The 14366-nt window shown below is 44.0% G+C and overlaps 1 protein-coding gene and 1 long non-coding RNA gene across 2 annotated transcripts in view; both read left to right on the top strand.

Moving 5' to 3' along the window:
- The window catches only part of LOC137547082 (uncharacterized), a 554567-nt gene that overhangs the window by 505144 nt on the left and 35057 nt on the right, over positions 1 to 14366 (top strand). The gene's annotated exons all lie outside the window — the stretch shown is intronic.
- Positions 1 to 14366, top strand: part of CUX1 (cut like homeobox 1) — a 541156-nt gene that overhangs the window by 491733 nt on the left and 35057 nt on the right. Inside the window, exons 15-16 of the mRNA XM_068270263.1 lie at positions 10857 to 10993; positions 13916 to 13991. Coding sequence (XP_068126364.1) covers positions 10857 to 10993; positions 13916 to 13991 — 213 coding nt within the window. The remainder of the gene's footprint in view (positions 1 to 10856; positions 10994 to 13915; positions 13992 to 14366) is intronic.

Here is a 14366-nt window from a genome sequence, read left to right on the forward strand (position 1 = left end):
CAGCAAACAGATATATATACAATTATATACAGAGACAGAGCAGCAGGCAGGACAAGCTACGACGTTTGGTACAGTACAAGGGAGCAGGCACAAAGCAGAGTCAAGGCAAGATAACAGGTTCGGCAACAAGTAAGTGGGTACTGGTACAGAATCAGGGACAGGTTACAGGAATTTCCAGAATACTCAGACCTGGGAGCAACAAAGTTCTGGCAACTAGCAGGAGGAAGAGGCAGGTCTTCAACAGTCCAGGCATGATAACAGGATGCAGCTGGTGGTATGAATCTGCAGACAGTGCTCCTGAATCACCTGTAGGCCAGAAGGGGAACTGCAAGTCCTTGAGCACAGTGAAAGGCGACCTGTTGGTGAATGGTGAAAGTCCAGGATAGTACAACTCCATACTACCACCAGCAAGCAGGAAATGGCAGTACATTATTCCTAACAATTAGGAATTAGTGCTGCCCATAGCTTTTTTTTTTTTTACACATAGAATTTTTTATATTGTATCCTATACACGTTTGTATTGGATTTAATACAAAAAAAATTGAATCTGCCGCCTGAATTGATAACGCTGCGTGCGCCTGACACAATGGGGCACACACAGTGTTATCAAAGGGACATGCTGGGGGTATCGATCGCCAAGGGACAGGAAGCAGAGGGAGGAAGAAGAGGGGAAAGCCGCAAGGTGCCAGCGGGGAATAGCGCACACCAGCGACGCCACAGGTGAGTAAGTGTTAAAGCTAGAGGAGCCTGACTCTTCCTTAACGGCCTCAGGACATTCCACAATGTCCTTGCAAAACTCTCGCCAGGGTCCCAAGAGTCGTCTAGCAACAAATACCTTGGCATGATGGACCACGGATGCCAAAGCTGAGCGGACAGGGAGGGAAACAAAGAATGAAACTTTAAAATGTGGATCTCAGGAAGCTGGAACACACATTGGAAACCATCAGGCTAGGAAGCAGGCTGAATAAGAGACTGGAAAACATCAGGCAGGATCCATAAATAGTAAGTAGGTTTGCGGATAGCAGACAACCAACATGGGTGGGCAGAGAGGGAAGTAATACAAAACAAAATAGGACAAGAACCTGACGGACAGCAGGTACTCTTGAAGTTTAGACCACAGGAAGCTGGAACGTAGACCAGGAACCATCAGGCAATGAGTAGTGTGTGGTTGGTGTCAAAACAACTTCTAGGAAGAGACATAGGAGAAAAAAGCGGGAGCCCAATGGTACAGTAAGTCAAAACAAAATGGTGGATGTAGAAAGTAAGAAACTACTCACAAACGTGGGTTGCAGAGGGGCAACCGACCGCAGGAAGCAGGTGGAGACAACAAACCCGACTCCACTCGGGGAGGTCGCTAGGGACCTGGATGCGGTCGCTCTCCTTTGGAAAAACAGGGAGACAGACGTACACCGCGGTGTGCCCCGCGTGCGTTCTGTCTCCATCCCTCAAACGGGTGGACGTATGGGGGTGTGAAGTGCACTAAACGGTTTAAAAGAGGCGCCCTGGTTGTATATAAAAGCGTTTAAAAACAGTTTAAAAGCGAAAAAGATTGAGGTGGCTTACCTCAATGAAGACAAAATCTTTGTGTGAACAAGAGATTTTATTGGTAGCAGAGGCAACGCGTTTCGCGGGTCTGATCCCACTTCCTAAGGCCAATAGCAGTGCTAAGCCAAATGGAATACTAAGCTAAGGGAGCCTCTGCTACCAATAAAATCTCTTGTTCACATAAAGATTCTGTCTTCATTGAGGTAAGCCACCTCAATCTTTTTCGCTTTTAAACTGTTTTTAAACGCTTTTATATACAACCAGGACACCTCTTTTAAACCGTTTAGTGAATCAGGCAAAGAAGTTGGCTAGCAGACATCTGGCAGGTCTTAGGCAGAGCAGCAGGCATCAAGCAGGTTAGCGAACTGGCAGACAAAAGGGCAGGACAGCAGACTGGCAGGCAACAGACATGACGGCAGACTGGATATCAACAGGCTGGGCAACGGGCTGGATACCAACAGGATGGGCAGCAGACTGGATTCCAACATGCAGATTAGTGATGGCAGGGCAGCAGCAAAAGTCTGTAATGGCTGGGCAGCTGCAGAAGTTTGAAATAACTGGGTGCCAACAGAAGACCGTGAAACTGGTTGGACCCTAGGCTGAGCATTTGGCTGAACCCTAGGCTGAGCATCTAGCTGCATTGGAATGGAGTTGACTGGAGTAATGGAGGCTGTATGAAAATATTTGCATTTTTGTTTTGTGGACCAATCCTGAAACAGGAGCAGGTTCTTGTGTTGTGACTGGATACTGCCAGCACCAAGGTGTGGATCTGACAACGGTTTGTAATGGAACATAAATAACAGACTGTTTATTAGGATTACAGGTTCTGAGTTCTGGATATGGTATGAGGCATATGGAGATTGAGCAGAAGGTAGAGAGTGGAAACATGGGGAAAGGAATTCACACCAGGTAACAATTAGAGCAGAAGCTGATTCATGCTTGCAAAAATTGTAGACAGTGCTCCTGAATCACCTGCAGGCCAGAACGGGAACTGCACGTTTTTGAGCAAAGGGAAGGCCTCCTGCTGGGAGATAGAGATGCTTGCAAACAGCTCGTCAGCGAATCTCTGTGGGCAATGTAGCCACGTACTATTTCTGGGTCGCAATGTCCCGGAGTAGTACGCATGCCCGTGTCTGCACGCGTCGTTTAGAATGCATGCCCTTGCCCGGCGGTGCGTGTCCCTGATTGTAATGGCACGCACCACCAGGCCATGGCATGCGTACTAAAGGACATTGCAACCCGGAAGTAGTACAGGGCCCGCTATTCGCCTACATATCTACTGGGGGATGGCAAAAGTCTAGGACAGTACAACTCTATGCTACCACCAGTGGCAGTACATAATGCCTAACATACGCAGAGAAGCGCTTGGCAGCACTTTTCATCATGTTCTGCTTTTTTGACCCTTGCAGGGGGACAAAGAAACGCAGTGCTACAAGTTACATGTAGCTTCTAGGAATAAATGAGGTGACAGGAAAAATTGGGAGCAAACATAGCATTTGCGAAAGTGATGATAAGCTCGGTACCGGCTGTTCATTAATTTGACACCTTGCAGGAGCCCTTGTTCCTGGAAGCTACATGTAAAGGATGGTGCAGTGACTGCACCAATAGGTAAAGGTTGCCTTAGGTACAGAGCAGACAGAGAGGCCTTCACTCCATGGCCTGCTGCAGCCAGGGATTGCATTTTAGCAGCATTATTCTGATTGCCATTTGACTTCATGCAATCTATCAAATCAATTTTGGCCCATTATACCATTTTCATTTTTCCACACCTATCCTTAACCTCCTGAGCGGTATGGACAAGCTCAGCTCGTCCATCACCGCCGGAGGCTGCCGCTCAGGCCCTGCTGGGCCGATTTTCTTCAAATAAAGTACAGCACACGCAGCCGGCACTTTGCCAGCCGCGTGTGCTGCCTGATCGCCGCCGCTATGCGGCGATCCGCCGCGAGCAGCGGCGAAAGAGGGTCCCCCCAGCCGCCTGAGCCCAGCGTAGCCGGAACAAAAAGTTCCGGCCAGCGCTAAGGGTTGGATCGGAGGCGGCTGACGTCAGGACGTCGGCTGACGTCCATGACGTCACTCCGCTCGTCGCTATGGCGACGATCTAAGCAAAACAAGGAAGGCCGCTCATTGCGGCCTTCCTTGTTTATTCTGGGCGCCGGAGGCGATCGGAAGAACGCCTCCGGAGCGCCCTCTAGTGGGCTTTCATGCAGCCAACTTTCAGTTGGCTGCATGAAATAGTTTTTTTTTTATTAAAAAAAAACCCTCCCGCAGCCTCCCTGGCGATCTCAAGAGAACGCCGGGGAGGTTAATCACATTGTCTTCCCTTAACTCTTAATAGCATGTTAACCTAAAAAGTAGGTGGATTAGCAAAGAGATATAAGCAGGCTGAGGGGAACAGTTCCTTGATGATACTATTTTATATAAAAGCATAAATAGAGGTGATCATTCTGACTATAGTACGAAGGAAGAGCTAAGGCAGAGCTGAAGGTGGGCCCTCAGGTCCAAGGTCTTGGGGCCTGGTTGCAACCTTTGCAGGTGACTGAAGCATTCCAAATGCTATTGCAGTGACCTTTCAGCACTGCTTGCTATATCTTGTTATGAAGCATGTGACACCTTTTGTTACATCCTCACTGTAATGTACTTTATGCACCCAGAGAAGCAGACAAAACAGAGGATGGTATGGAGTACTGGGGAAAAAAACACAAAGACAATGGGAGCCCAAACGGTGCAGTATGTCACAGATAGATAAATGTTTGTGTAACGATTGGTGTCAGCACACAGAGAGAATCTGATTGATGATCTGCAGAATCATCAATAATACAGATGTATACTTGATAATGGATGATCTGCAGAATCACCAATAATACAAGTATGACTAACCTCTGGACACCTAATAAAGTGTAAGTGTTTGGTGTAACTGTAGGCTATCTCCCGTGAGGCGGGGGGCACAGGCAGCTCGGCCAGGAGCCACCTGAGGGGTAGATGGCCCCTGGACTATCTCCTTGAGAGAGGGAATAGAGAGAACCTGGCAACCAGTGATACTTGGTGATCAAATATAGACTGTACTGCAGCCAGGGGACTCCAGAGGAGTAGAGGCCACTGGCTGCTAGCAGGCCAGACTCTCTGAGGAGCAGGAGTCCTAATAGCTAACTGACACTTGGTGGAATAGTGTCACAGCTAATACAGATAGACTGAGCACTCAAGGGATGAGTGACAGCCTGGAGGGTCGGGCAGGCCAGGTCGGCAACACACGAGCAGATAAGGTACAGAGACAGAAGGCTGATTCGGTAACCGGGTACAGGCAGAGTTTGGCAACAAGTAGGCAGATATGCAGAGGTACCAAATCAGAAAGCAAGAGAGAGGTCGACAGAGCAAATAGTCATGACAGATATAAAGCACAGTCCTAGTCTGGGGTGTGAGGTCCTTGGTCTCGACACCCAGGAACTAGTCTAAAGAATAACTGCGCAATGACACAGTAATCCTAAGCTTGGGTGTGAGGTCCTTGGTCTCAACACCCCAGAACTGGTCTAAAGTATAACACAGCAATGACACAGTGATCCTAAGCTTGGGTGTGAGGTCCTTGGTCTCAACACCCCGGAACTGGTCTAAAGTATAACACAGCAATGACACAGTGATCCTAAGCTTGGGTGTGAGGTCCTTGGTCTCAACACCCCGGAACTGGTCTAAAGTATAACACAGCAATGACACAGTGATCCTAAGCTTGGGTGTGAGGTCCTTGGTCTCAACACCCTGGAACTGGTCTAAAGTATAACACAGCAGTAATCTGGTTCTGGTTCCCAGGTCCACCTGGTTCTAACACACTGTGGGATCTGACTGGGGTCTGAGTGCTCACACTTAAGTATTCGAAACGGCAGACAACCAGAGACTGACCAGCAAGATCTATATATACTGCAGCGCTCCTCCGCGCCGCCCTGCGCCACTCAGCCAATCAGTAACCCGCTGGGATCAGCTAATCGACCTGATCAGCTGATCCCTCTCCTACTGGCATAAAGGGCTTGCCTTCTAGCGCGCGCGTAGCTCTCCCATCTGTGTGCACTAGAAGGCCCAGGCAAACCAGATGCATGCTGCTGTGCGGAAACCACCGGTCTGAACGCGGAGACAGCCGCCCCCGCTGCCAGACCGCGCAGCGGCATCTCCGCACTCCATTACAGTTTGGAAAAAAGGTGTTCGACAAAGGAATACTCACAAAGGTGTGTTGCACAAGGGGCAACCGACCACTTCAGGCAGGTGGAGTGTCTTAACCTGACTTCATTCAGGTATACCAGCAATCCTGGGGGCAGTCGCTCTCTTGTAAAACCTCATACACTCTAAAACCTATGTGGTGGTGGAATTCCACCTTGGGTTAGGTGTGTGGGACTCCCCTCACTAAAGAGTGAGGGGAGTAAGGTACAGCAGGAGGTGAAGAGGCGCCCAGTGGATGTATAAAACACTTTAAAAACAATAAAATTTAGAAGGATGAGGTGGCTTATCTCATAGACGACAAATCACTTTAGGTAAAGCAGTTTAATAGTAATAAGCACAGGCAACGCGTTTCGTGGGATCCAGCCCACTACCTCAGGCCAAGTAAAGTGCCTATAAACATCAAAGAGGCGCTCCATAAATACATAGACATATACAAATAAATATAGTGTACATAAAAAGCATATTCCATAAGAAAGTAATAAAAATGCCAAAGAGTGCAAACTAATAGAAAAACATGCAAATCCATGGATGACCAGTATAGCTATATATATATATATATATATATATATATATATATATATATATATATATACGGTGGCGTAGTGGTTAGCTCTCTCGCCTTGCAGCGCTGGGTCCCTGGTTCGAATCCCAGCCAGGGCACTATCTGCAAAGAGTTTGTATGTTCTCTCCGTGTCTGCGTGGGTTTCCTCCGGGCACTCCGGTTTCCTCCCACATTACAAAAACATACGGATAAGTTAATTGGCTCCCCCTAAAAAAAAAATTGGCCCTAGACTATAGTACTTACACTACATAATATAGACATATGGCAATGGTAGGGATTAGATTGTGAGCTCCTTTGAGGGACAGTTAGTGACAAGATATATATATATATATATATATACATTGTACAGCGCTGCGTAATATGTCGGCGCTATATAAATACTTAATAATATTAATAATAATAATAATATATATATATATATATATATATATATATATATATATATATATATATATATATAATACTGATCAGACCACGGCAGTTTTTCACTTAAATATAGGGTGGAAATGTTTTGAAGATCATCACATTTGGTTCCACAGTATCTCAACCTTTTTTTCTTGGAATATTTTTTCAGTAATAACCCACCTCAGTCTTTTCCACTAATACTGTCTATTATATCTGAGCGCAGACAGTTTTATTAAATTAGGGCAGATTTATCAGATACCTCAGGTTTTCTAATCTTGTGAAGCTTGGTGGAAAGTCGTGGTTGCTAAGTTACTTGGGGGGAAAAATGCCATCCTTGCCACACAGCACTGGTGCAAGGCTTAATGGGGCCCTGTGAAACAATGACATGGGGGCCCCTTATCCCACTTTCTGTAAGCAGCATTAAACCCCTTCATTTCCTACCCCCCATTCCCCCAGGTCTTTCTCTGAGTGTATAATGGTCCCAGCAGCCCCTGCACAATGACCCAGTGCATGTGACTCACATAACATGCCCCCGGCTCCTAGATAAGGTACGGCCAATGGGGATGAAGATAAGAAGCACACAGACTGATGGAGGAGCACGTTGGCTGGACAGGTGAGTCACTCCGCTGCCAAATTTTCTGTGTGGCCCCTGGGGGTCACTATACACTTAGGGCGAGACCTGGGGGGGGGGGGTGTAGAGGTGGCAGAATGCTCGGGCCCTGGCCAGATTTCCACTATGAAAGCACCACCCTGTTGCCACAAGCACTGGTGCATAGTGCCGTTCACAAAAACCATGCCAGTTAAGATGTTAAGACAACCCTTGCTACCAACTGGACAGCTAGAATGCCAGTAAGTCCAATGTACAGACAGTTAAACCTGGTTATCAAACGGAGAGTCCTCTAAACTTGTTTATTATGTTAATGACTTTAATTACAATTGAACAGCCTTATATTTGTGTTTCTCACTCTTATGCTGGGAATACACCATACAATTTTCTGTAAGATTCTCTGTAAGATTTACCTGCCTGATAGATAAATTCCAACATGTTGGAAATGTATCTATCTTACCATCTATCTGCCTAGCAATTAAGCATTGTTCTACTCAGCAGGAGATAACCAGAAGACAATGCACCAGAGATAATGACCAGTCTCTACAGAAAATAATCTAATTATGCATTCTCACAGAAAATCTAACAGAAAATATGGTGTATTCCCAGCATTAAACATGCCATACATGTATTAGATATAGCTTTGTCTGTAATGCATTAGTGACCTCTAGTGGTGATACATATAACTGCAACTATGTGAACATTGCTGTCGGTTTGATAATAATCGGTACAATTATATACCGGTGGAAAAAAAATTCTCAAAAGTAGTATTTTCTCTATACTTATAGACCAGAAAGGACAGTAGCCCAATCCAGCTATCTTCATGTGTCTTAATTCCTGCAAACACTGCTGGCTAATTGAAATTAGGGCCACAGCAATAAGAAAAGACCATTCTCAATTGCCCCTTTTCTCGAATATGTGTGCTCCAGTGGTACTTTTGCCCATCCCTACACTGTACCTAGCACTGACTGGGGCTCTATGCCAGGTTGTTTATAGAATCGTGTGTTCAGATTCAACAATGATCCGATATCTCAAGCTAGCATTATAGTTTTTAATAGCATTATAGGTTTAAAGGGCACCTGAACTGAAAGGGATGTGGAGGTTGACATATTTATTGCTTTTTAAACAACACCAGTTGCCTAGCTGTCCTGCTGATCATCATGACCATGAACAAGCATGCAGATCAGATGTTTCTGACTGAATTCTGACTAGATTAGCTGTATGCTTGTTCCAGGTGTGTGATTCAGACACTGTTGCAGACAAATCAGTGAGCAGGATGCCAGGAAACTTATATTGTTTAAAAGGAAATAAATATGGTAGCCTCTCCGTTCAGGTGCCTTTTAAGACCTATACTACAAAGTCTCTATTTAATAACAAAGCTTTCTCTGTAATAAAAAGCAAACCTACATGAACAAAGCCCCACTGCACTTCTGAAGGTACTGGCTTATGATCTTTACTGCTGTAAAAAATGTTGCCATGGATAGTGCAGACCAAATATTTGTCACTGATCCTGTCATGTCAACGTCAAGTAATTTTGCAACGTTTCAGCACCATGGCAGACTCCTTCATCAAGGCACAGATCTGTTATTTCTGGATGATAAAATGTATTTGTATTAATTATAGGCTTTACTTTAGCACTCTGTCTTGTAGTAGTCTACTTCAGAACCCACAATAAACAATTAATTTAATAAATGTTACAAATATTCGAACAGCTAATGAAGTAAACGGTAAACCCGCAGTGTTTGTCACACAACCAAGTCAGTAACGTTCTAATCAAGCAGTCCTCTGGCATGTCCTCCACATGCTTCTAGCACTGGCTTCATACTGTAGATAGAGGTGAGGGTTGTTGGCTCAACACAAATTTGGCCAGTGAGGTGTCATTGGCTTTCTGAGAGAAGTATCTTATGTAATAGCTAAATGGTTTGTCTTTGTAATGAGCTCTCTTTCTCACATCCGGTGACCTTGACCAATTCTGTTGTTTGGAAGAGAGATTTCCATCCTTTCCCCTCTTCTCCTGACATGCAGATGTTGCTCCAGTCTTATGTCTCATCTACGTCTGCAAGGCAGTGGGGAAATCTCATCCATCACTGGTTATACCTCCGGCTGATTCTCAAGAATGATCTCCTTTTTCAGAGCTGTTATCTAAACTGTAATAAATAAAGTGGGCTCCCATTTGACAATGGTGCTTGGTGCTCAATCCCATTATGTCAACTAATCGGTTTCTGTAAGATCTGCCAGACACTACATGTTCCTGTCCACTTTATTATTATTATTGATTTATATAGCATCAGCATCTTCTGTGAAGCTGTGCAACACAATAAAAGGTATAACAATACAAAATAAACAATACAACATTTAACAGTACAAGACAATGGAGGATTACAGTGTACGCAGTGAACAAATCAACTACAGATCTTTACACAATGGTGGAAGATAGGCACCCACATTACACAGCATTGTGAGACAAAAGAGAAGAGAGCTCTGGCCAATTGGCTTTACAGTCAAGGGTGCTCATGCCTGATTTGACTTGGCAGCTGATCGACCATCTGATTTGATAATTAGGCGGATGAAAATCGGTGCCGTTAAGAGGATGCCCAATCGACGGTGCGACCGATTTCTGGCCGACGCATGTATTGATCGGACATGCTGGAAAATCTCAGGCCGATATGCTCATTTAGGTTCCTGGCAGTAACTGCGTGCGTTATTGGGATGAGCGACATCCGCGATGGCTGTCCCCCCTGGTGTTTTATTCTCCACCTGGTGCCAGGGTGTCCTAAGTGAGCGTGTATGCTTGCCTATAGAGTTGAGTTTTCTGGTTGCGCCTAAAAAGGGTAAGTGTGGGTGAGTGGCAAATGTGTTGAGGGAGAGTGTTCCAGAGAAGGGGAGAGAATCGAGAGAAGCAATGAGCCGAACCAGCATCACCATGACATTATGAGCCGAACCAGCATCACCATGACATTATGAGCCGAACCAGCATCACCATGACATTATTAGCCGAACCAGCATCGCCATGACATTACAAGCACAACTGCCATGGTAAATCTCTGAATGGGGATTTTGTCACTGTGGGGAGGGTCCCTGTACAAGAAATAAGAGGGATTCTCCATCTCTTCTATCTGCTTATCTCATATGGTGACCATCTACGACCTCCTAATGAGTCCCACAGTTGTACTTTGGAACAACAGTGTTCCAAATCTGATCAATGTTTCTGATTTATGTAATATAAGACTTTACAGATGGAGAACCTCAAATCAAATATGACAGGCTTGCCTGCATAATAAGTAAATCTATCAGGCAGTATTCTGCTAATATAAGTGTCATGCTCTAACCATATGTCTATCTTTAGGTACAAAACTTTGAGGATATTATTTAAGTTTCCAAAATAAAAGCCATGTTATCTTGTAGCAAGCAATCTGATATGACCTGACCTGGACTTGGATACAGAGGGACTCTATTAACAGGTCATCTTTCATTGTCTGAATACTGGTAAATTAGTTTCTATGTGCGCAGTTGACATGTTCTTTGCTGTTTCCACAGCTCGTTGTGCGGAGTTGCAGCTGCAGTTCACCGATGCCATCTCCACAGTGTCAGAGCAGAAGGAGCTGATCTCCAAGCTGGAGCATGACTTGAGCACCATCCAGTCCCTGGCTTCCGTACAACGGCCAGATGCTGAGGTATAACAGCCTGTGTCTTCCTACAGGTCCTACATGCACTTATTATGTAACGCAACCTATAGGTCATATATCTCTACTACTGCAGCAAGCGACACCGTGCCATGGAACATGCTTCATGTGTTAAGAGTGAAATATTAAAGCAAACACGAGTGGCGTAACTACGAATCATGGGACCCCCTTCCCAGCAGAACTTTGATGTGGCCCCCTTAATGTTCACTTCACTCCCTTGGTGACCCTCACAACACGGGGGTTTATCTCACAAGGGTGATAAAACAAGTGTGGCCATCGGGATCTTCACACCCATAACAAGTGTAGCCACAAAAACACCTGATCTGGAGTGTCAGAAAAAGGGAAGGTTAGCAGTTGAGGCCCTCCTTCTCTTCTGGGCCCCCCTCGCTGCCCCCCATTTACGCCCCCTGGCAAACACTTACTTGAAGTACTTCAAATTAATGTGGCATTATCTGCATCCGGAAGTCATAAACATGCTAAGCACAGTATGTCCCCACTATTATTTCATCCTCTTACCTGCTTTTTACTGCTTGTGGTTCTACCTGAATATAAGAGTTGCCATCTTGCCAGTCAGGTCACACTCCGTCCTCCTGTGGCGGCCTCCACAGACAGGAACCCACAATTCAAGGGTCACATGACAAGTGTGGCTGCCATGCCCCATCCAGGAAGTTTTTCAGTAGTACATCTCCTCATGAGAGATACTAAAAGTTTTCCTTATAGACCTATACAATGATAGAAACCAGCCATGCCACTATTTTGGCAGTTGACTGTACCACTGGCGTCCAGGGAATGCTTTTAAATATAAACTAAAACCCTGAGAATCCCACGAGGAGATGGATTAGCCCAAAGCCTGTAGGCAAGAAGTTCAGAATTGTCCAGTAATAATACCTCCTGTCAGAGCTGGCTACATACCAAGTAAAAAAAATGTACAATGCATTTACTCTGGGACAAATGTACATTCTATGTGTATGCGTGCATATGGATATGTTTTACATTTTTCTGTCCTGGTGCTCGTTTAAGTACAAATTACATCTAAACTACAGTTGATATGAAGCATAGTGGTTTGTTTTAGCATGTGATTCTGGAGTTTAGGTAAATGTATAAATGTTCTGCATACAACCAGTTTACCCTCCCATGTAGGCTTCTGTCTGCTGATAAATTCACTGCCATCTTTGTGAAGCATTAATGAATTGTAAATTAGTACAATGAATATGAATGTCTTTCCAAGCTCAGTTGAGCTTGTGTGCTGGTGATATGTTTCTATGAATCTCTAATCATCTATATTGCCTGTAGTCACTCATTTTTATGCAGTGCTCTCGTCAAGATTTATGAAGACATAGGAAAGAGTATTTAGGATACAGTGCCGTGCCGATTAATTAACTAATGGACTGAGGTGGTGTCATAATTACACCTTTAGTGGTCTGTTGCTTTTCAGCATTGCTGTATAGATTTCATGAATGGATCACAGAACCAAAAATTAACCCAGCTACTCCCTAACTTAAAGGGGAACTTTCTAGAATAAAACTTCATGAATAAAATAGCTTATTTTTTACAACATTCATTTATAAGTCAATAAAGACTGGTACATACCTTTTTGATTGGGCGATGATTGGCAAGTATTTACCAGATTGTGTGGGTAAGCACTCATACTACATGGATGTGGTAAAATTGACCAATCAAAATTAAAGGTGTGTATCAAGCTTTAGTCATAGTAAAATCTTACCTCACCTTGATTTACATTCTTAAAGTCATCAGTGATGCCGACAACTTTACAGCTGGCAAAGTGCATCACTGTTTTGTGTGTGGTTTTCAAACCTGAGCTGTTTAGTTTTTTATTTTTAAACCTATTTTTAGGGATTAATTGCTCTCCTGTTCTGGGACATATCAGGATACAGTGTGTTTGTTGAAAGGTTAGCAAATTAGTGTTTGACTATAGTCCTGCTCAGCGCCTGCAGAAAGGGTGAAGCGACTTGTACATGTGTATATATAGCACCAAATCTACTTATATATCTATAACTAAGTCTACTTAGATATATATATATATATATATATATATATATATATATATATATACAGTATGTATATATATATACAGTATGTATATATATATATATACAGTATATATTTATACAGTGTGTGTGTGTGTATGTATATATATATATATATATATATATATATATATATATATATATATACACACAGTCTTAGTTTAAATTTTCACGAATTATAGCAAACCAACAGGTGATGGCGATAGAAGAAAAAAAATAGTCTCAACAAGAGCATCTATTAGTTATGTTACAGTTTAAGGAAAGGGGATGAGGCGATGCAATAGAGATAATACCACCCCAGTCATTAGGTTATAAATAAGGCATGGGAGGTGACCTTGTCAAATTAATTTAGTAAATTCTGATTTTATTTGATGAAATTATTGAGGTGGGAGCTGGACTAGCAGAGTCTTAAAAAGGAACAGCATTCGAGGAAGAATATTCATTTTAATTATGTGAATGCGCCCAAACCAGGAAAAACTCTGCTTGTCTGCTTGTCCCGGCTGGATAGGTCTTGTCTAATGATATTAAAGATTGAGAGGAAATCGCGAACATAGAGATCTTTACACTCATCAATTGAAGCTGGGCCTGTATTTCTACTGGTGTAGATAGGCCAAGAGCCTCACATTTGTTGCTTATGATGATGCCGGTCACATGCACTTCCTGTCATACCCGGCCCATTCCCAAGCTACCTTTATGAGATTTGCATGCAAGGCACACTGTTGGCATCTCATTGACCGATGAAAAATGACAAATAAGTGTGTCAAGTGCCGCATGCTTCATACTGCTGTTTAGTGTTGTATAAATTAACTTATGTGTATGCTGTGGATTTGACTACCTGACTTTGTTACCTATTGATCCTACACAGGGAGCGGCTGTCCCCAGCATGGAGATGATTCCAGAACCAATCAAGGAAGCCACTGCCCTTTTCTATAGTAACCAAGGTTAGTGCATGCCATACAAACAGGTGTTTGCTGTAATGTGAGTTTCCATTCGTAGGCCTCTTCACATGAGAGGCTATACTTTGCTTTTGTCTGGCAGTACTGCCTCGCAGCTGCAGGCCCAAGCGTTTTCTGGTGCAATTTCATTTGGCTGAATGGTATCGTCTGTAACCTCGTGTGTGTCAGTGTTTGACATGTGGTGATATTACTAGGTGGCAAAAAAAACTACATGTCCTATCTGAGCATGGCCACAGCAGCACTCAGATGATGTTCTATAGGAGGTCCGCCTCTCCACCGCTTGTGCCTAGTGCTAGCAAGCTCCTGGCTGATGTGTGGAAACAGCTGGCAGGCAGTGAATTTACCACCTGTCATCTGCTC

Source organism: Hyperolius riggenbachi, chromosome 2 (assembly GCF_040937935.1).
Source record: "Hyperolius riggenbachi isolate aHypRig1 chromosome 2, aHypRig1.pri, whole genome shotgun sequence".
In the NCBI taxonomy this organism is placed as follows: Eukaryota; Metazoa; Chordata; class Amphibia; order Anura; family Hyperoliidae; genus Hyperolius; species Hyperolius riggenbachi.